General features: G+C 43.3%; 1 protein-coding gene across 1 annotated transcript in view; it reads right to left on the bottom strand.

Moving 5' to 3' along the window:
• Positions 1-21,664, bottom strand: part of LOC121551815 (ras-related protein Rab-26) — a 151,283-nt gene that overhangs the window by 47,527 nt on the left and 82,092 nt on the right. Inside the window, exon 5 of the mRNA XM_041864546.2 lies at positions 3,467-3,519. Coding sequence (XP_041720480.1) covers positions 3,467-3,519 — 53 coding nt within the window. The remainder of the gene's footprint in view (positions 1-3,466; positions 3,520-21,664) is intronic.

Genomic DNA, 21,664 nt, shown 5'->3' with positions numbered 1-21,664 from the left:
GGAGTGTGTACAATCACCTCAACAGAGGGAGCAGGGGCAACAAATAACCCAGCAGCCAATAACAAGCTCAGCAGGGAGGTTTTTTCAAATCAGGCTTCACACACGACTGCCCTCAGTCTCCGCCTGTCTCAGATCAGACACAGCACTGGGCCCAGGTCTCACATTAACATCTGAATAATAACTATTTAAATCTCTAATAGTCTGTCTTGAATAGTCTGTATGTTTCTTCCTGTCATTCTTATCTCTCCCTCTCTACTGCTGTCCCTATACCCCTGTCTCGCTCCTTTCCCTGCTCCTTTTGAGTGTAAAATATTGTTTACATGTACTGTAGCTCTATTGAACCTAATATTGTGGTACAGTTAAAAACACACTAACACAAATTCACAAAATTCTGTGGGTGCGAATCAGATCAAGCTCGTGGCAGTCTCCAATCTCCCGACAGTCTTGCCAAGGTCCCTCTTCAAAAATCTCCATTCAAATTAACAGAGCTCTAAAGGCCCACCACATCTTTACAGATGACTGAACTCTCAACATAGGTATTATTTTCCCCAAGGTTAGAGGTTAGAGATGTTAGGTTCTAAATAAACAGAGTAAAACTCACGGACGACTAGGAAAAGCTCAAACCACTGTTTCCACCAGCAAAAGTATTTATACCCTCCTTTAGGCGGAGTCTCCTGCTTGCACCTCTAAACACTATCTCTTTGTTGCTAGGCAGGAAGTTAAGTGAATGTGTATAATAAAACGGTTCCTTCTCTCTTCATCTGACCTGACCTCGGCCCACATTCCTCACTAATCCATAGCTATCCAACCTTATCAGTGACCGCAACCAAGTGATTGCCTTTTCTCTTACTTAGTAACTTTCCAGGCCCATACTGCTTATCCAACCTCCATTGACCCCACCATATACATTCCTCATACATGTACCCATTAACTTCTAGCAAGTATTTCAAATTACAACCAGAGAGAGAGAGAGAGAGAGAGAGAGAGAGAGAGAGAGAGAGAGAGAGAGAGAGAGAGAGAGAGAGAGAGAGAGAGAGAGAGAGAGAGAGAGAGAGAGAGAGTCTTGCAGAGTGGAGTGCTTGTAAAGAAAAACAGAATGGATGAAAGAAGGCAGATCTTTTATGCTGTCGAACCAACCACTTGAGCTCCACCATCCCGTCAAGGCTATAGTGTTGTGAACATGGTAGCACAAAGAAAACGTGTATTACATACTCTACAAAGCACATACTATTACAGAATGTATATGAATGCTTGTGTAGGATGGAGAAAGGCTTTCTGTTAACTGACCAAAAGGAAACATCTATCTGGGACTTTGTAAATGTACCATGACCCAGATGCATTAAGAGTCTAATAGTTACACATGATAAGCAAAAAGTCCAAAGTGAAAACTAATTTGAATAATCCAGGTTGACTTCAAAACAGGTCGTTGGTTGCCCTAGGGATAGCAATAGAATTGTAGTGTAATAAACAACATGGTTTGTTCCTCACTAAGTGCATTCGGTGCTGCTTTCAGAAATGCTTTCAACCTCTCGTGGCACTATGCGCTGCACTCTCTGCTGGTTACTCCCACGCACTTGGCCATGTGCAAGTGTACACACACACACACACACACACACTGCTATACACACGCACACACACACACACACACACACACACAGTGCTATACACACACACACACAGTGCTATACACACACACACACACACACAGTGCTATACACATACACACACACCACACAGTCCGCCAACCAGGGCCTTTATTCTCTGCACTTCAATCACCGTGGTTACCATTGATTAACAAATATATGCCTGCTTTAAATAATAATAATAATAATATGCCATTTAGCAGACGCTTTTATCCAAAGCGACTTACAGTCATGCGTGCATTAGACGTGTGTGTGCACGCGTGTTTGTGTGTGTGTGAGCCACTGCGTATAGCATCGCTGAACAGGTGTGCTCTCTCAACCTGCTCTAGGTGGACCCGCACCAAACTACTAGCCGCCACCGACACACACTCTCTCTCCCACCCCACTCTCTCTCAAGACACCTGCCTCTGAAGCATGAAACAGCACCTGCTTGAAATGCAAATGCTGCCATGCACTATGCTCCAGTATGTGGGTGAATCTCCATGTTGTGGATGTAGATGGGAGTATTATGCATGGGAGAGATAAGCAGGTAGGGATCCACCAAACTCAAATGGGAATGGTTGATTATCATACTGTAATCTGCAGCACGGACGGATAGGAAATAAACAGAAATGTGATAGTGATGTATGGAATATGAATGAGAAGGAGGAGGGAGTTTACAGTGAAAAGGAAAAATAGATAACTCAACTCAAAACATTCTAAAGGAAATGTATACCCCATACATTTTTATAGAAAAATACAAATGTACAGAATTTCATAGTAATACTGACCTCTACAGAACAAGTTTACACTTTAATAAATGAGTGCTACACTTTTGTGGTGAATGTGATGTACTCCCCTTTACAAGACCTGGTGAAAAAAACGCTGCATAAATACCCAACCATTATTACTGTCATTATCAATGCCAGCTGTAGTAAGAGTAAGTAACCTGTGCTGTTGATCAGATTAAGTCAAAGTATGTGAGAGTAACCACACTGTCTCTGCTTTCTAGGGACCCACGTATCTCCTGTATTTTACTGTATTAATGAGAACCAGCTGCAGTTACAGAAGTGGGAACAGATGGCTCTGTGGCTACGCAACATAGCTTCTCTTTGATGACTACATGCCATTTGAAGCAATTTAACAGCCCACGTCTCTTTAAACCCCCTGTTGCGAAGACTTCTTGTCCTTTAATGTTCATCAAAAGACTAACATATCTGTGGAGAAGACTGAGGGGGTGAAAAGATGAGGGCTGAAATGGCCTCAAAATCACAGTCTCGTTAGAGAGCAGCCTGTAACTGCGGAGAAATGACACCATTTTGTGTCACGACTGATCTGTTCCACCATTTTGGAAAATAACTACCTGTGATCTACATCTACACACTCCGTTCATCATCATCACCACCATCACCATCATAATCATCATCAGAAACATATCTGACCTCACAATGGGCTCTATTTCAAAATGGTGGAATTCAAAACAAGACCGAGCTATTATGTTCTTCTACACAACTTAGGGTAACAGCTCGTCACACGTCACCTCACATCAAACAGGTGGAAAGAGAGAGGGAGAAAGAGAGAGCGGCACTTAGATGAGGCAGAAATGGAGGGAGGAGGAAGGGATTGAATAGGATAGACAGTAAGGGAGAAATGGAAGGAGACGGTGGAGGAGGATGGACATAGATGTCAATGAAAGAGAAATGAACTAAGTGAATAGAATGGAGGGATGACGCAGGTTAGACAATGCCAGATATATAGAGGTGGGAAAGATTAAGAAAAGGAGAGCCTTTATTCGGTGTTAAAGATCTGCCCCACAGACAGGACTTGACACTGGACTGTCTTACCTTGATGTTGTCAAAGGAGGCCTTGTTAGTGACATCGTAGAGCAAGAGGAGAGCTGGGGAGAGAACACAGACACACAGCATATCAACAGGCTATCTCTGGATGACTTCCACTAGAATCACAATGATAAGACTTGACAGAAAGTAAAAGTCAAACGAAGGGAAACCTGCATTGGTGGACTTTAAAACCTTTTTAATTGATCATATATATTTGGCGCGATGTCATGAAATTATAACAGAATATAGAATAGTGTAGAACTTGATTGTCCATCTGAGGTTGGAAATTACGAATATCACCATGTAATCAGCCGAGCCAGAATGATCATGTTTCAACCACAGTGAGCTTGCTATCTTCAAAGCCCAGATGGCCTGTACCACAGTGATATAGCAATATTCATCAATACATAACATTCATAATGACATTTCCACCTCTTTGAAGTCAACACAGTACTTACAAAATGAGAAAACTAATATTGTCCTCCTAACTCATGTATGCACAAAAGTGACATGACAACCGTTACATTAGCGACTATAGTATGCATTGGTTGAAGCTCAATGTTAAATTCAAATCTCCCTACGATCATATCTATGCCACTATGACACCAATGTCGATGAAAATTCACAAATGAACTTAATTGGAGGTACACAACACACTCCCCGCCTAGGGGTCGTTAGCATTAGGGTTGTCAGAAATGTTTTGGCCCAAACCTAGCTCAAATTCTAGAAGTTGGATTAAAACGAGGCTAGAGCGTCAATAAGGTGACCATTAGACTTAGATCCATTTGGACTAAATACATTTGTAGGTGCAACAGTTTTGAATGAATTCACAATTTACCGCTCACGTGCACATTTCTGCCCCAAAAAAACAATGATGTGCAACCTTTTTGTAGCATTTCTGTCAATGCTAACATCCTTTCAGCCGAATCTCAGAGTACATATGGCTGAAGTCATCTGTGTAAACAGCTGACCTGGAAACGTGTGTGTAATCACAACACAAACAAATAAGCTAGCGGACGTCCGTCGTTGCTATTATAGCCATTTAGATACACCAAACTTTCTCTGAAAAGAGCCTTTGGGTTCGTTGAGCATCGTTGAGTGGCAAGGGACAGGGAGTGTGACGTGTACTAGTACAGTGGAGAGACTAGCTCTTCAACTCAAGGAAGACGTTGTTGTACGCCATCCCTACAGTACAAATGCACGCAATAAGTTGCACAGGTTGTAAACATTTCTCCTTTTCAGGTGCCCCTTTCTATCATTTGGGAAGCTAAGAAAATTGTCAAGCGGGATCATGTGACAAACAACTAACGCTTATTATGTACACAGCACATTCTATACTATTCTACTGTATCTATACTATTCTACTGTATCTATACTATTCTACTGTTTCTATACTATTCTACTGTTTCTATACTATTCTACTGTTTCTATACTATTCTACTGTTTCTATACTGTTCTACTGTTTCTATACTGTTCTACTGTTTCTATACTATTCTACTGTATCTATACTATTCTACTGTTTCTATACTGTTCTACTGTTTCTATACTATTCTACTGTTTCTATACTGTTCTACTGTTTCTATACTGTTCTACTGTTTCTATACTATTCTACTGTTTCTATACTGTTCTACTGTTTACTGTTTCTATACTGTTCTACTGTTTCTATACTGTTCTACTGTTTCTATACTATTCTACTGTTTCTATACTGTTCTACGGTTTACTGTTTCTATACTATTCTACTGTTTCTATACTATTCTACTGTTTCTATACTGTTCTACTGTTTCTATACTGTTCTACTGTTTCTATACTATTCTACTGTTTCTATACTGTTCTACTGTTTACTGTTTCTATACTATTTTACTGTATCTATACTATTCTACTGTTTCTATACTATTCTACTGTTTCTATACTGTTCTACTGTTTCTATACTATTCTACTGTTTCTATACTATTCTACTGTTTCTATACTATTCTACTGTATCTTAGTCCATGCTGCTCTGAGATCGCTCGTCCATATATGTATATATTCTTAATTAATTCCTTATTAGATTTGTGTGTATTGGGTATATGTTGTGTAATTGTTAGATATTACTTGTTAGATATTACTGCACTGTTGGAGCTAGAAGCACAAGCATTTCGCTACACCCACAATAACATCTGCTAAACACGTGTATGCGACCAATAAAATTGTATTTGATGTGACGTCGCTCACTATCAGTAGCACATATAAGGGCATCATTTATTTTCATCAAATATTTTTCAATCTCCAGCTTGGCTGCCCTCTCCCTCAGTAAAAATAACAGATGTACCACAGATATACCAGTCTGATATCAACCGTCTCCCCTGTTGGACTTGTTCAGAGCTGAGATTCAATCTTCTCCCCTGGATCTCACCATCTCTCTCTCTCTCTATACACAGCAAACTACACTTAATGTAGAAAACATTAGGAACTTTCCATGACAGACTGACCAGGTGAATCCAGGTGAAAGCTATGATCCCTTATTGATGTCACTTGTTAAATCCACTTCAACCACTGTAGATGAAGGGGAGGAGACCGGTTAAATAAGGATTGTTAAGCCTTGAGAAAATTGAGACATAGATTGTGTACAATGCCTTGCAAAAGTATTCATCCCCCTTGGCGTTTTAACTATTTTGTTGCATTACAACCTGTAATTAAAAAATATATATATTTGGAATTCATGTAATGGACATACACAAAATAGTCCAAATTGGTGAAGTGAAATGAAAAAAATAACTTGTTTCAGAAAATTCAAAAAAATTAATAACGGAAAAGTGGTGCGTGCATATGTATTCACCCCCTTTGCTATGAAGCCTCCAAATAAGATCAACCAATTACCTTCAGAAGTCACATAATTAGTTAAATAAACTCCACCTGTGTGCAATTTAAGTGTCACGTGATCTGTCACATGATCTAAGTATATATACACCTGTTCTGAAAGGCCCCAGAGTCTGCAACACCACTAAGCAGGGGGCACCACCAAGCAAGCGGCACCAGAAGACCAAGGAGTTCTCCAAACAGGTCAGGGACAAAGTTGTGGAGAAGTACAGATCAGGGTTGGGTTATAAAAAAATATCAGAAACTTTGAACATCCCACAGAGCACCATTAAATCCATTATTAAACAATTGAAAAATATGGCACCACAACAAACCTGCCAAGAGAGGGCCGCCCACCAAAACTCACGTACCAGGCAAGGAGGGCATTACTCAGAGGCAACAAAGAGACCAAAGATAACCCTGAAGGAGCTGCAAAGCTCCACAGCGGAGATTGGAGTAAGTCAGGCGCAAACCCAACATCTCTCATCACCCAGAGAACACCACCTCCACAGTGAAGCATAGTGGTGGCAGCATCATGCTGTGGGGATGATTTTCATCGACAGGAACTGGGACAATTGTCAGAATTGAAGGAATGATGGATGGCGCTAAATACAGGGAAATTCTTGAGGGAAACCTGTTTCAGTCTTCCAGAGATTTGAGACTGGGACGGAGGTTCACCTTCCAGCAGGACAATGACCCTAAGAATACTGCTAAAGCAACACTTGAGTGGTTTAAGGGGAAACATTTAAATGTCTTGGAATGGCCAAGTCAAAGCCCAGACCTCAATCCAATTGAGAATCTGTGGTATGACTTAAAGATTGGTGTACACAAGCGGAACCCATCCAACTTGAAGGAGCTGGAGCAGTTTTGCCTTGAAGAATGGGCAAATATCCCAGTGGCTAGATGTGCCAAGCTTATAGAGACATACCCCAAGAGACTTGCAGCTGTAATTGATGCAAAAGGTGGCTCTACAAAGTATTGACTTTGGGGGGTGAATAGTTATGCACGCTCAAGTTTTCTGTTTTTTTGTCTTATATCTTGTTTGTTTCACCCCAAAAAATATTTTGCATCTTCAAAGTGGTAGGCATGTTGTGTAAATCAAATGATACAAACCCCCAGAAAAAAAAAGGGGGGTAAATATTTTCGCAAGCCGCTGTATTTGTGCCAATCAGAGATTGAATGGGCAAGACAAAATATTTAAGTGCCTTTGAAAGGGGTATGGTAGTAGGTGCCAGGCACGCCGGTTTGTGTCAAGAACTGCAACGCTGCTGGGTTTTTCACACTCAACAGTTTCCTGTGTATATCAAGAATGGTCCACCACCCAAAGGACATCCCACAACTGTATTTGTATTTATTATGGATCCCCATTAGCTGCTGCCTACTCTTCCTGGGGTCCAGCAAAATTAAGGCAGTTATACAATTTTAAAAACATTACAATACATTCACAACAGATTTCACAACACATTAATTGTGTGCCCTCAGGCCCCTACTCCACTACCACATTATCTACAACACAAGATCCATGTGTACGTGTGTGTATAGAGCCTATGTTATCGTGTGTGTATGCATGTGTCTGTGCCTATGTTTGTGTTGCTTCACAGTCCCCCGGCTGTTCCATAAGGTGTATTTTTATCTGTTTTCTAAATCAAATTTTACAGCTTGCATGAGTTACGTGATGTGGAATAGAGTTCCATGTTGTCATGGCTCTATGTATTACTGTGTGCCTCCCAAAGTCTGTTCTAGACGTGGGGACTGTGAAGAGACCTCTGGTGGAATGTCTTGTGGGGGTATGCATGGGTGTCCGAGCTGTGTGCCAGTAGTTCAAACAGACAACTCTGTGCATTCAACATGTCAATACCTCTCACAAATACAAGTAGTGATGAAGTCAATCTCTCCTCAACTTTGAGCCAGGAGAGATTGAAATGCATTTTATTAATGGTAGCTCTCTGTGTACATCCAAAGGCCAGCCGTGCTGCCCTGTTCTGAGCCAATTGCAATTTTCCAAAGTCCCTCTTTGTGGCACCTGACCACACAACTGAACAGTAGTCCAGATGCGACAAAACTAGGGCCTGTAGAACCTGCCTTGTTGATAGTGCCGTTAAAAAGGCAGAGCAATGCTTTGTTATGGACAGACTTCTCCCCATCTTAGCTACTGTTGTATCAATATGTTTTGACCATGACAGTTTACAATCCAGGGTGCTTTTCGTTTTTGAAATATTTAGAACTAATTTATTCCTTGCCACCCATTCTGAAACTAACTGCAGCTCTTTGTTGTGTTAGAGTCATTTCAGTTGCTGTAGTAGCTGACGTGTATAGTGTTGAGTCATCTACATACAGTGGGGAAAAAAAGTATTTAGTCAGCCACCAATTGTGCAAGTTCTCCCACTTAAAGAGATGAGAGAGGCCTGTAATTTTCATCATAGGTACACGTCAACTATGAAAGACAAAATGAGAAAAAAAATTCCAGAAAATCACATTGTAGGATTTTTAATGAATTTATTTGCAAATTATGGTGAAAAATAAGTATTTGGTCAATAACAAAAGTTTCTCAATACTTTGTTATATACCCTTTGTTGGCAATGACACAGGTCAAATGTTTTCTGTAAGTCTTCACAAGGTTTTCACACACTGTTGCTGGTATTTTGGCCCATTCCTCCATGCAGATCTCCTCTAGAGCAGTGATGTTTTGGGGCTGTCGCTGGGCAACACGGACTTTCAACTCCCTCCAAAGATTTTCTATGGGGTTGAGATCTGGAGACTGGCTAGGCCACTCCAGGACCTTGAAATGCTTCTACGAAGCCACTCCTTCGTTGCCCGGGCGGTGTGTTTGGGATCATTGTCATGCTGAAAGACCCAGCCACGTTTCATCTTCAATGCCCTTGCTGATGGAAGGAGGTTTTCACTCAAAATCTCACGATACATGGCCCCATTCATTCTTTCCTTTACAAGGATCAGTCGTCCTGGTCCCTTTGCAGAATAACAGCCCCAAAGCATGATGTTTCCACCCCCATGCTTCACAGTAGGTATGGTGTTCTTTGGATGCAACTCAGCATTATTTGTCCTCCAAACACGACGAGTTGAGTTTTTACCAAAAAGTTATATTTTGGTTTCATCTGACCATATGACATTCTCCCAATCCTCTTCTGGATCATCCAAATGCACTCTAGCAAACTTCAGACGGGCCTGGACATGTACTGGCTTAAGCAGGGGGACACATCTTGCACTGCAGGATTTGAGTCCCTGGTGGCATAGTGTGTTACTGATGGTAGGCTTTGTTACTTTGGTCCCAGCTCTCTGCAGGTCATTCACTAGGTCCCCCCGTGTGGTTCTGGGATTTTTGCTCACCGTTCTTGTGATCATTTTGACCCCACGGGGTGAGATCTTGCGTGGAGCCCCAGATCGAGGGGAGATTATCAGTGGTCTTGTATGTCTTCCATTTCCTAATAATTGCTCCCACAGTTGATTTCTTCAAACCAAGCTGCTTACCTATTGCAGATTCAGTCTTCCCAGCCTGGTGCAGGTCTACAATTTTGTTTCTGGTGTCCTTTGACAGCTCTTTGGTCTTGGCCATAGTGGAGTTTGGAGTGTGACTGTTTGAGGTTGTGGACAGGTGTCTTTTATACTGATAACAAGTTCAAACAGGTGCCATTAATACAGGTAACGAGTGGAGGACAGAGGAGCCTCTTAAAGAAGAAGTTACAGGTCTGTGAGAGACAGAAATCTTGCTTGTTTGTAGGTGACCAAATACTTATTTTCCACCATAATTTGCAAATAAATTCATTAAAAATCCTACAATGTGATTTTCTGGATTTTTTTTCCTCAATTTGTCTGTCATAGTTGACGTGTACCTATGATGAAAATTACAGGCCTCTCTCATCTTTTTAAGTGGGAGAACTTGCACAATTGGTGGCTGACTAAATACTTTTTTTCCCCACTGTACATAGACACACTGCCTTTACTTAAAACCAATGGCATGTGGGAAGCATTGGAGTCAACATGGGCCAGCATCCCTGTGGAATGCTTTCGGCACCTTGTAGAGTCCATTCCCCAACGAATTGAGGCTGTTCTGAGAAAAACCCTGGAATGAGTAGGTGTGTCCAAACTTTTGACTGGTACTGTATATCTATCTATCTATCTATCTATCTATCTATCTATCTATCTATCTATCTATCTATCTATCTATCTATCTATCTATCTATCTATCTATCTATCTATACTACCTGTCAAAAGTTTTAGAACACCTACTCATGCAAGGGTTTTTCTTTATTTTTTTACTATTTTCTACATTGTAGAATAATAGTGAAGACATCAAAACTATGAAATAACACATATGGAATCACACATATGGAAATTGCAGCCCATTTATTTGCCCAATTTCTGAGGATGGTAACCCTAATGAACTTATCCTCTGTGGCGTTCATCATGAGAGCCAGTTTCATCATAGCGCTTGATGGTTTTTGCGACTGCACTTGAAGAAACGTTCAAAGTTATTGACATTTTCAGTATTGACTGACCTTCATGTCTTAAAGTAATGATGGACTGCCGTTTCTCTTTGCTTATTTGAGCTGTTCTTGCCATAATATGGACTTGGTCTTTTACCAAATAGGCCTATCTTCTGTATACCCCCCCTACCTTGTCACAACAACAACTGATTGGCTCAAACGCATTAAGAAGGAAATAAATTCCACAAATTTAAGAAGGCACACCTGTTAATTGAAATGCATTCCAGGTGACTACCTCATGAAGCTGGTTGAGAGAATGCCAAGAGTGTGCAAAGCTGTCATCAAGGCAAAGGGTGGCTATTTGAAGAATCTCAAATATAAAATATATTTTAAAAGTGTTTAACACTTTTTTGGTTACTACATGATTCCATATGAGTTATTTCATAGTTTTGATGTCATCACTATTATTCTACAACATAGAAAAAAGTAAAAATAAAGAAAAATCCTTGAATGAGTAGGTGTTCTATAACTTTTGACCGGTAGTGTGTATATATATATATATATATATATATATATATATATATATATATATATATATATATATATATATATATATATATATACATACACTACCGTTCAAAAGTTTGGGGTCACCTAGAAATTTCCTTGTTTTCGAAAGAAAAGCACATTTTTGTCCATTAAAATAACATCAAATTGATCAAAAATACAATGCAGGCATTGTTAATGTTGTAAATGGCTATTGTAGCTGGAAACGGCTGATTTTTAATGGAATATCTACATAGGTGTACAGAGGCCCATTATCAGCTACCATCAGTCCTGTGTTCCAATGGCACGTTGTGTTTGCTATTCCAAGTTTATCATTTTAAAAGGCTAATTGATCATTAGAAAACCCTTTTGCAATTATTTTAGCACAGCTGAAAACTGTTGTGCTGATTAAAGAAGCAATGAAACTGGCCTTCTTGAGACTAGTTGAGTATCTGGAGCGTCAGCAATGTCACGACTTCCTCCGAAGCTGCCTCCTCCTGGTTCAGGCAGGCTTCGGTGTTCGTCGTCACTGGCCTTCTAGCCACTGCCGCTCCTCATCTCATCATTCCATTTGTTTTGTCTTGTTTATTACACACACCTGGTTCATATCCCCTCATCAGTACTTCTATAAGTGTTCCCTCTGCCCCCTTGTCTTTGTGTGTGATTGTTTATTGTGAGGAGATTGTATCCCCTGTCACGGGCTGAAACTGAGGCTATGGAGACATACGTCTCCGAGTCCCTGTGCCAGGGGTTTATACGTCCTTCCATTTCGCCCGCCTCATCGAATTTCTTTTTTGTGAAGAAGAAAGATGGAGGTCTGCGCCCTTGCATTGATTACCAATCACTGAACAAGGGGACGATACGATTTAGTTATCCTCTACCCCTCATTCCATCTGTGATCGAGACAATGCATGGGGCGCGCTTCTTCACAAAATTAGATCTCCGGAGTGCGTACAACCTGGTGCATGTCCGGGAGGGGGACGAGTGGAAGACAGCATTCAGCACAACCTCGGGGAATTACGAATACCTGGTGATGCCTTTACGGTTTGATGAATGCTCCATCCGTCTTCCAGTCCTTTGTGAACGAGGTGTTTCGGGACATGCTTGGTCGCGGTGTAGTGGTCTACATCGATGACATTCTGGTGTATTCCACTATGCTCGCCGAGCATGTGTCCCTGGTTCGCAAAATGCTGGCCCGACTGTTGGAACATGAGCTTTATGCCAAGGCAGAAAAGTGTCTGTTTTTCCAAAAGTCTGTCTCCTTCCTCGGATACCGCATTACCACCTCAGGTGTGGAGAGGAAGGGAGATCGCATTTCAGCCATGTGTAATTAGCCGAATCCAACCACAGTAAAGGAGGTGCAGCACTTTATTGGCTTTGCCAACTACTATCGTAGGTTTATCCAGGGCTTTGGCAAGGTCGCAGCTCCCATCACATCCCTGTTGAAGGGTGGGCCGTCCTGGATCCACTGGACTGCTGAGGCTGACAGGGCCTTAAGTAACCTGAGGGGTCTGTTCACCTCAGCCCCGGTACTGGCCCACTCCGATCCATCACTACCGTTTGTGGTGGAGGTGGATGCGTCCGAGGTAGGGATAGGGGCGTTCCTGTCTCACCGCTCGGGCACGCCACCGAAGCTCCGCCCCCGTGCCTTCTTCTCCAAGAAGCTCAGGCCGGCGGAGCAGAACTACGACGTTGGTGATCGGGAGCTGTTGGCTGTTGTCCGAGCCCTGACCATGTGGAGGCATTGGCTCGAGGGGGCGAAACATCCTTTCCTTTCTGGACGGACCACCGTACCCTGGAGTACATCCGGGGAGCGAGGAGGCTGAACCCTCGCCAGGCCAGGTGGGCCCTATTCTTCACTCGGTTTGATTTTACACTATCATACATCCCGGGTACGACACAGAGGAGAGGAGAGGAGACAACACCCACATACTCCCGGTCTCCTGCAATGTGGCGCCGATAGTATGGGCGATGGACGCAGATATAGAGCAGGCGTTACGCACAGAGCCATCTCCACCTCAGTGTCCAGCTGGGCTGCAGTACGTGCCTGCTCTTGTCCGTGACCGTCTGATCTATTGGGCACACACGTCCCCCTCTGGTTGCCCAGGTATCGGTCGTACAGTGCGCTGCCTGACCGGAAAGTTCTGGTGGCCTACCTTGGCTAAGGACGTGAGGGTGTATGTCTCCTCCTGCTCGGTGTGCACCCAGAGTAAGGCACCTAGGCACCTCCCAGCGGGTAAGTTACAGCCTTTACCAGTTCCACAATGGCCATGATCCCACTTGAGTATTGATTTCCTTACTGATCTTCCCCTCTCTCAAGGTAACACCCCCATCCTGGTCATTGTGGACCGCTTTTCCAAAGCCTGCCGCGTCCTTCCTCTGCCCGGTCTCCCCACGGCCCTGCAGACTGCGGAGGCCCTGTTTACACACGTCTTCCGGCACTACGGGGTACCAGAGGACACAGTGTCTGACCGGGGTCCCCAGTTCACATCCAAGGTCTGGAAGGCATTCATGGAAAGTCTGGGGGTCTCGGTCAGCCTGACCTTCGGTTTTCACCCCGAGTCTAATGGGCAGGTGGAACGGGTGAATCAGGATGTGGGTAGGTTCCTGCGGTCCTACTGCCAGGACCGGCCGGGGGAGTGGTCGGTGTTCTTGCCATGGGCCGAATATGCCCAGAACTCTCTCCGTCACTCCTCCACTAACCTAACGCCATTCCAATGTGTTTTAGGTTATCAACCGGTTCTGGCACCGTGGCATCAGAGCCAGACCGAGGCTCCTGCGGTGGATGACTGGTTTCGACGCATGGAGGAGACGTGGAACGCTGCTCACGTCCACCTCCAACGTGCCATGCGTCGTCAGAAGGCCAACGCTGACCGCCACCGCAGTGAGACCCCGGTCTTTGTACCGGGTGATCGGGTCTGGCTCTCGACCCGGAATCTGCCCCTCCGCCTACCCTGCCGGAAGCTGAGCTCGTGGTTTGTGGGGCCGTTCAAAGTCCTGAGGACAATAAACGAAGTTACCTATAGGTTATTACTCCCGCCAGATTATCGTATTAACCCCTCGTTCCATGTGTCTCTCCTCAGGCCGGTGGTGGCTGGTCCGCTCCAGGAGTCTGAGGTGCGGGAGGTCCCTCCACCTCCTTTGGACATCGAGGGGGCCACGGCGTACTCCGTCCGTTCCATCCTGGATTTGAGGCGTCAGGTGGGGGGCCTTCAGTACCTTGTGGAGTGGGAGGGGTACGGTCCGGAGGAGAGGTGCTGGGTCCCGGTGAGGGATATCCTCGATCCTGCCCTATTGCGGGATTTCCACCGTCGCCATTCGGCTCGCCATTCGGCTCGCCATTCGGCTCGCCCTGCTCCGCGTCCTCCTGGCCGTCCCCGAGGCCGGTGTCGGCACGCTGTTGGAGCTGCGCATCAAAGGGGGGGGGTACTGTCACGACTTCCTCCTGGTTCGGGCAGGCTTTGGCATTCGTCGTCACCGGCCTTCTAGCCACTGCCGCTCCTCATCCTTGTGGTCCTCTGTAGCTCAGCTGGTAGAGCACGGCGCTTGTAACGCCAAGGTAGTGGGTTCGATCCCCGGGACCACCCATACACAAATAAATGTATGCACGCATGACTGTAAGTCGCTTTGGATAAAAGCGTCTGCTAAATGGCATATTATTATTATCATTCCATTTGTTTTGTCTGTTTATTACACACACCTGGTTCATATCACCTCATCAGTACTTGTATAAGTGTTCCCTCTGCCCCCTTGTCTTTGTGAGTGATTGTTTATTGTGAGGAGAGTGAAGCTCGGTTGAGCTCCTTGTATTTTGTATTGCCGGGTTATTTTCCCTGTGTGCCTTGTTGGTTCCAGTGCGCCTGTTTTGCGCACTTGGCTGTTTTGACCCATTACTGCGTAACTCTGTATTCCGGAATAAATCATGTTAATATGTGATTTACCCTTCAAATCACCCATCACAAATAAAATCAAATTGTATATGCCAAATGCGCCGAATACAACAGGTGTAGACATTACCGTGAAATGCTTACTTACAGCCCTTAACCAACAATACATTTTTTTTTTATAAAAAAGTAAAATAAAACAACAACAACAAAAAAGTGTTGAGAAAAAAAGAGCAGAAGTAAAATAAAATAACAGTAGGGAGGCTATATACAGGGGGGTACCGGTGCAGAGTCAATGTGCGGGGGCACCGGCTAGTTGAGGTAGTTGAGGTAATATGTACATGTGGGTAGAGTTGAAGTGACTATGCATAAATCATTAACAGAGTAGCAGCAGCGTAAAAAGATGGGGTGGGGTTGGGGGGGCATTGCAAGTAGTCCGGGTAGTCATGATTAGCTGTTCAGGAGTCTTATGGCTTGGGGGTAGAAGCTGTTGAGAAGCCTTTTGGACCTAGACTTGGCACTCCAGTACCGCTTGCCGTGCGGTAGCAGGGAGAACAGTCTATGACTAGGGTGGCTGGAGTCTTTGACAATTTTTAGGGCCTTCCTCTGACACCGCCTGGTATAGAGGTCCTGGATGGCAGGAAGCTTGGCCTCAGTGATGTACTGGGCCATACGCACTACCCTCTGTAGTGCCTTGCGGTTGGAGGCCGAGCAGTTGCCATACCAGGCGGTGATGCAACCAGTCAGGGTGCTCTCGATGGTGCAGCTGTATAACTTTTTGAGGATCTGAGGACCCGTGCCAAATATTTTCAGTCTCCTGAGGGGGAATGACCTTCTAGGCAGAGTTGCAAAGAAAAAGCCATATCTCAGACTGCCCATCTTAATCTTTTATTTTTATTGGCCAGTCTGAGATATGGCTTTTTCTTTGCAACTCTGCCTAGAAGGTCAGCATCCCGGAGTCGCCTCTTCACTGTTGACGTTGAGGCTGGTGTTTTGCGAGTACTATTTAATGAAGCTGCCAGTTGAGGAACTGTGAGGCGTCTGTTTCTCAAACTAGACACTCTAATGTATTTGTGCTCTTGCTCAGTTGTGCACCGGGGCCTCCCACTCCTCTTTCTATTCTGGTTAGAGCCAATTTGTGAAGCCCTTCTGTGAAGGGAGTAGTACAGAGCATTGTATGAGATCTTCAGTTTCTTGGCAATTTCTCGCATGGAAAAGCCTTCATTTCTCAGAACAAGAATAGACTGTCGAGTTTCAGAAGAAAGTTATTTGTTTCTGGCCATTTTGAGCCTGTAATCGAACCCACAATTTCTGATGCTCCAGATACTCAACTAGTCTCAAGAAGGCCAGTTTCGTTGCTTCTTTAATCAGCACAACAGTTTTCAGCTGTGCTAACATAATTGCAAAAGGGTTTTCTAATGATCAATTAGCCTTTTAAAATGATAAACTTGGATTAGCAAACACAATGTGCCATTGGAACACAGGACTGATGTTTGCTGATAATGGGCCTCTGTACGCCTATGTAGATATTCCATAAAAAATCTGCTGTTTCCAGCTACAATAGCCATTTACAAGATTAACAATGTCTACGCTGTATTTCTGATCAATTTGATGTTATTTTAATGGACAAAAAATTGCTTTTCTTTCGAAAACAAGGACATTTCTAAGTGACCCCAAACTTTTGAACGGTAGTGTACATACATACACACACTGTATAGGCTGTATGTATTTTTAGATATAAGCCTATTGTAAATGTTTATTATTGTAGCATCATTATCTTTATTGCAAAAATAAATACAACTACACACATAACTTTAAACTACATAGTCATTTGACAGGTAATAAACTGTCCACTGCTCAGCACAGCAATTAATAAAACAGGACCATGTTTGAAAAACAAGTGGTTCTGAGCTTTTGTCAATATTACCCAGGTAAGCTAATAACTACAGAAATCAGGAATGCAGACAAGCTTTATAGACCTCTATATCGATTTGAATGACCTGTTGTTATATATTATAACATAAATATATTACTTTTTGTATTGTTAAAATGAAGGTTTAAGGAAATACAGGCAGGCACCACATTACTACCAGACAAAACAGCTCACTCAATCAAGTCTGATGGTGTGGTAAGTATAAAAGCAAAGCTTGCTTTCATATAATAAAAAAAAGCTTGAAAAGGCAGTGGAATGGGGTAATGTCTTAGTGTGGGGTGGGAAGAATGCAATACATTACCTTGTATGCGGTACAAATCACATTATTGTGGGAGTACCTCCTTTAAGAGTATGAATTAGGCTGTTTGACAAGGTTTGAATCATAAGCAACCTGCCTACACATTGTTTAAAGAACAATAGACCAACATAGTTACTGTAGTAGGTCAAAGCTGTGTGCTGGGAAACCTTGGTAAAGCATGGGTGGAGTATGCATTGTGGTGCTTATGTGAATTTCCTTTCTTTTTCAGCTTCAGACCAATGCCTACTTCTCACTTAAAAAGGTGCTTTTTGTTTTTAATTTCCATGGTTTTTACAGGTGATTCTACAACATTATTCTACAACATTATAATACAGCAAAACAAAGCAATAAAAGTAAACTAAAAGTACACAATAATGACAAATGGCAACAGACATTTTTAATAACATTTAGTGCCAGCAAGTGTACCTCACATAAGGGTTTACAAGAACAATTCCGGGAAGAAAGAGAGGTTCTGTCTACTGGAGTACAGCAGCTGTGATATACAGCCTTGAACAGAACAGAACAGACCAGAACAGAAAGGAATGAGCCAGCCCTGTCCATTGTGAATAGATGGATGCTTTGCGCTTGATACTGACAGCTGTATGCCCATTTTTCTGTTGCCTAAGGAGGGACTAGGGCAGGGTGACAGTGATAAAGGGTGTGTGAGTGGATGCCAGGATCCAGAAGAGACACAGTGAAACAGGCTGAGAATGCTGCCGTCTGACTGTCTGTGTATCTGTATGTGCATGTGTCGATATTAATTTGAGCCAGATTGCTATAGCAGGAAGAAAATCCTGCAGCAACAGGAAACGTGAATTAGTATGTAGATTATAATGAATTTACATTTTTGTAGGGGTTGATACATTATTCGTAAGGGAAAATCAAGTCTGAAATTTGAAAGTGGAAATTAAAAATACACAAGTTTCCTGCAACAGGGTGATCATATTAAGATCATACACCTGTATAACACATTCTAATTTCTGGTGAGCGTTTGTTTAGATGGTATCCATCATGGAAAGAAGGGATCAATAATCACTGTGACAACTGCATTCCTAATTCCTCTGAACGGAGCTGCTCTCTTCAGATAACCATTTTAGAGAGAGAGAGAGAGAGAGAGAGAGAGAGAGAGAGAGAGAGAGAGAGAGAGAGAGAGAGAGAGAGAGAGAGAGAGAGAGAGAGAGAGAGAGAGAGAGAGAGAGAGAGAGAGAGAGAGAGAGAGAGAGAGAGAGAGAGAGAGAAGAGAGAGAGAGAGAGAGAGAGAGAGAGAGAGAGAGAGAGAGAGAGAGAGAGAGAGAGAGAGAGAGAAACAAGGGTGATGGAGAAAGTGAGAGGCAGGGTAGTAGAGGTGGATACTCTGCTGGAGGGTTCATAAATATCTTCCACTCACTTCCAATACAGTAAAGCCTTGGTCCTTCACCTATTGACCTGATCGTCCTGGTTTAATATGCAGCAGGAGGCCTGTTCTTCTTCTCCATCTCTCTTCTCCCTCTGTTTCCCTCTCCTCCATCTGCCTCTCTCTCTCTCTCCCATCCCTCGCTCCCTGTCCCCCTGAGATATGACATATTTCTCCTGGGGCTGATGTTGAGCAGGATGCATGGGCAGCTATTAGGGAGGAGAGGAGCAACTAAAGATGATGGAGAGAACGAGACAGAAAAGGAGAGGAGTGATGGACGCTTTTATCACACACCGACAGTGCCGAGGGCGCTCCAAACTGTGATACTCCAAATCAGCCCATTCCATTTATCTCTATCATTCACTGACTTCAATAGTTTCTTATTCTTCATTAGTATTTTATTCAAAACATCCCACATTCATCTGAGACGAAATACTTTAGGAGGACAACTCTAATGGTGGGCTGAATACAATAAACTACAATGCTAGATACTTTTTCCTTTGTTCCATCCTTTTCTCCTCTTCTTTTTATCGCTCTATCCCTATGTGTGCCACGCCTTCCATCAAGCCCCACATCAAGCCCCACTCCCACAGTTTGACCGGCATTAGAGGCACAAGCACGTCTCTGCTATCCCTTATTCACACTGTGCTCACAGACCATTGTAGATGACAACTCTTTTCCTCCGGTGCCGCTGTGCAGTACAATGATAAAAGTTACATTCCCCAGCACAGAAAGCATTGACAGAGAGACCATCAGAGAGACAAGCAGCATGTCTCCTATTAGAGCTGCAGTATGGAAGGCTTATAGGCAGAAGAAAAGAAAGAAAGAAAGAAAGAAAGAAAGAAAGAAAGAGAGAGAGAGAGAGAGAGAGAGAGAGAGAGAGAGAGAGAGAGAGAGAGAGAGAGAGAGAGAGAGAGAGAGAGAGAGAGAGAGAGAGAGAGAGAGAGAGAGAGAGAGAGAGAGAGAGAGAGAGAGAGAGAAGGAAAGAAACAAACAAACATCTGTCTATATGCCTTAACCATCACGTCCCACACATGAAACCTCAAACTGTTCTCTACGTTCATTATACTGTCTCACGCACACTGGACTGCAAACTCAAATATCAACTTTATCATTCTCTTAATATCTTAGTGAAGAAGCACCCTGTGGTGGAGCTACATTCTGCAGATGGCTGTAAGGGAGTGAGTGACTTTCTCACTAGTCATGGGAGAGAGAATTCTGTCTGGTTTTGGATGCGACAGGATGAACACAGATGGGTTCAACAGATTGCAGGCATTGTGGGAGCAGTTTAAAAACTAATTTCTCCATTTGTTTTACTTGAGATCTTCATGTTCTCTTGTTAGTAGCGTAATTGATGGATTTGGGCCAATGGATGCCCAGGCACTGCCCAAACTGGAAAGGGCGCAAGTCACTATGTACTAAGCACTAATTACTCAAATACAACTAATTAGAACACATGTACTCAATCAACATAGTGGAGATAAAAACATAGCGAACAGAAGACATAGAAGGCACAGTATGTGGGTATGTGTGGATGAATGGTGATGGAAGGTGTGGTGTGCATTTTTTGTGTTTGAATAAGTGGGGTGTTAAGTGAGTGATAAAGGAAATGGTTGCATATCCCAGAACCAACGTGTGTCTGTGAGCAGGGGTTGTGAGAGAGAGCTTTCAATTTTGTGCAGATGAGGGATATACATTTTAAAATATAGTATACATCTAATCTATTTTTTTATTGTCCTATCATGATGGAACGATCCCCAACCCTATATCCTAGACACCCACCTGAGTGACCCATACACCAAAGAGAAGTCCCCATCTGTTTTATGGACCTGCTGTGAGTTGCCTATATGCAGCCTAAACAGAAAAATAAATGCGGTCAGAGACCTACTTGAGCAGCACCGCCCCCTCAAGATTCTGAGCCTGCCTGGCAGGGTTGGTCCTACAAAGCCAGAACCCCCTGATGGGAGAGCATAATATACAAGGAAATTCTCAAAGCTGCTAATGAGAACCTTAACGACCTTGTACCTAGCCGGTGGGGATTCCGGTGGGGTACCCCCACCCAGGTAGTGGCAGTGCTGGCAACACTGGCTGCAGTAACCCATGGGGAGGGGGTCACACTCGGACAATCAGAGAGGGGGCTTATTATTGTGGCCCAAGTGGCGCAAAATAATCAAAGGTCTGACGGCACGGAGATGCTTGGGGAAAATGGTTACAACAGGGTACCAGAGTGTTTGTGTCTCAGGTGAAGAGGGTGGATCTGATCTCCATCACCTAGGACTTGACATAGATTAAATAGATTCATCAAATCTCACATAGTTGTCAATTTTTGCTCAATCTTGCATGCTTTCTCAAACAGCTGTAACTGTATATGCATTCGTAAATCAGGTCCTTTCTTGAGTTGAGTCCTTAAGGATGTTAGGGAGAATATAGGATGAACCACAATAATTGTTTGCTAAAATAATAATTGCTTGTCAAAAATGTAATGTAATATAATGGCAATCCGGGTTATAGGTTAAAATCCTACGCATGAACTGCCGACATTATTACGCATATTAATCGATAATGATGGAAAATAAGATATGCAAGATATTTGAATGGATACATATTTTTAAATAGATATATATATATATATATTGAGGTGAGAGCATTGGAAATGCTTTGGGCGGTTGACCAGCTTCTGTTTTGTGGGTGGCACTGTGTGCTGTTTTCGATGGATGGGTCCTGGCCTCTCGGGGGCCTAGGGATTCGGGGGGACGGGGGTGGTATGCTGAACACTGGGATGACGGCCCAACTTGGGATTGGGAGGGGCTTTAGCGGGGGAATTAGTGGAGAACAATTGGAGGGTTACTTAGTAGCAATGCAAATATCATGGT

The sequence above is a fragment of the Coregonus clupeaformis genome, unplaced genomic scaffold (genome assembly GCF_020615455.1).
Source record: "Coregonus clupeaformis isolate EN_2021a unplaced genomic scaffold, ASM2061545v1 scaf0086, whole genome shotgun sequence".
Classification (NCBI taxonomy): Eukaryota; Metazoa; Chordata; class Actinopteri; order Salmoniformes; family Salmonidae; genus Coregonus; species Coregonus clupeaformis.
This window is presented reverse-complemented; position numbering and strand designations above follow the sequence as displayed.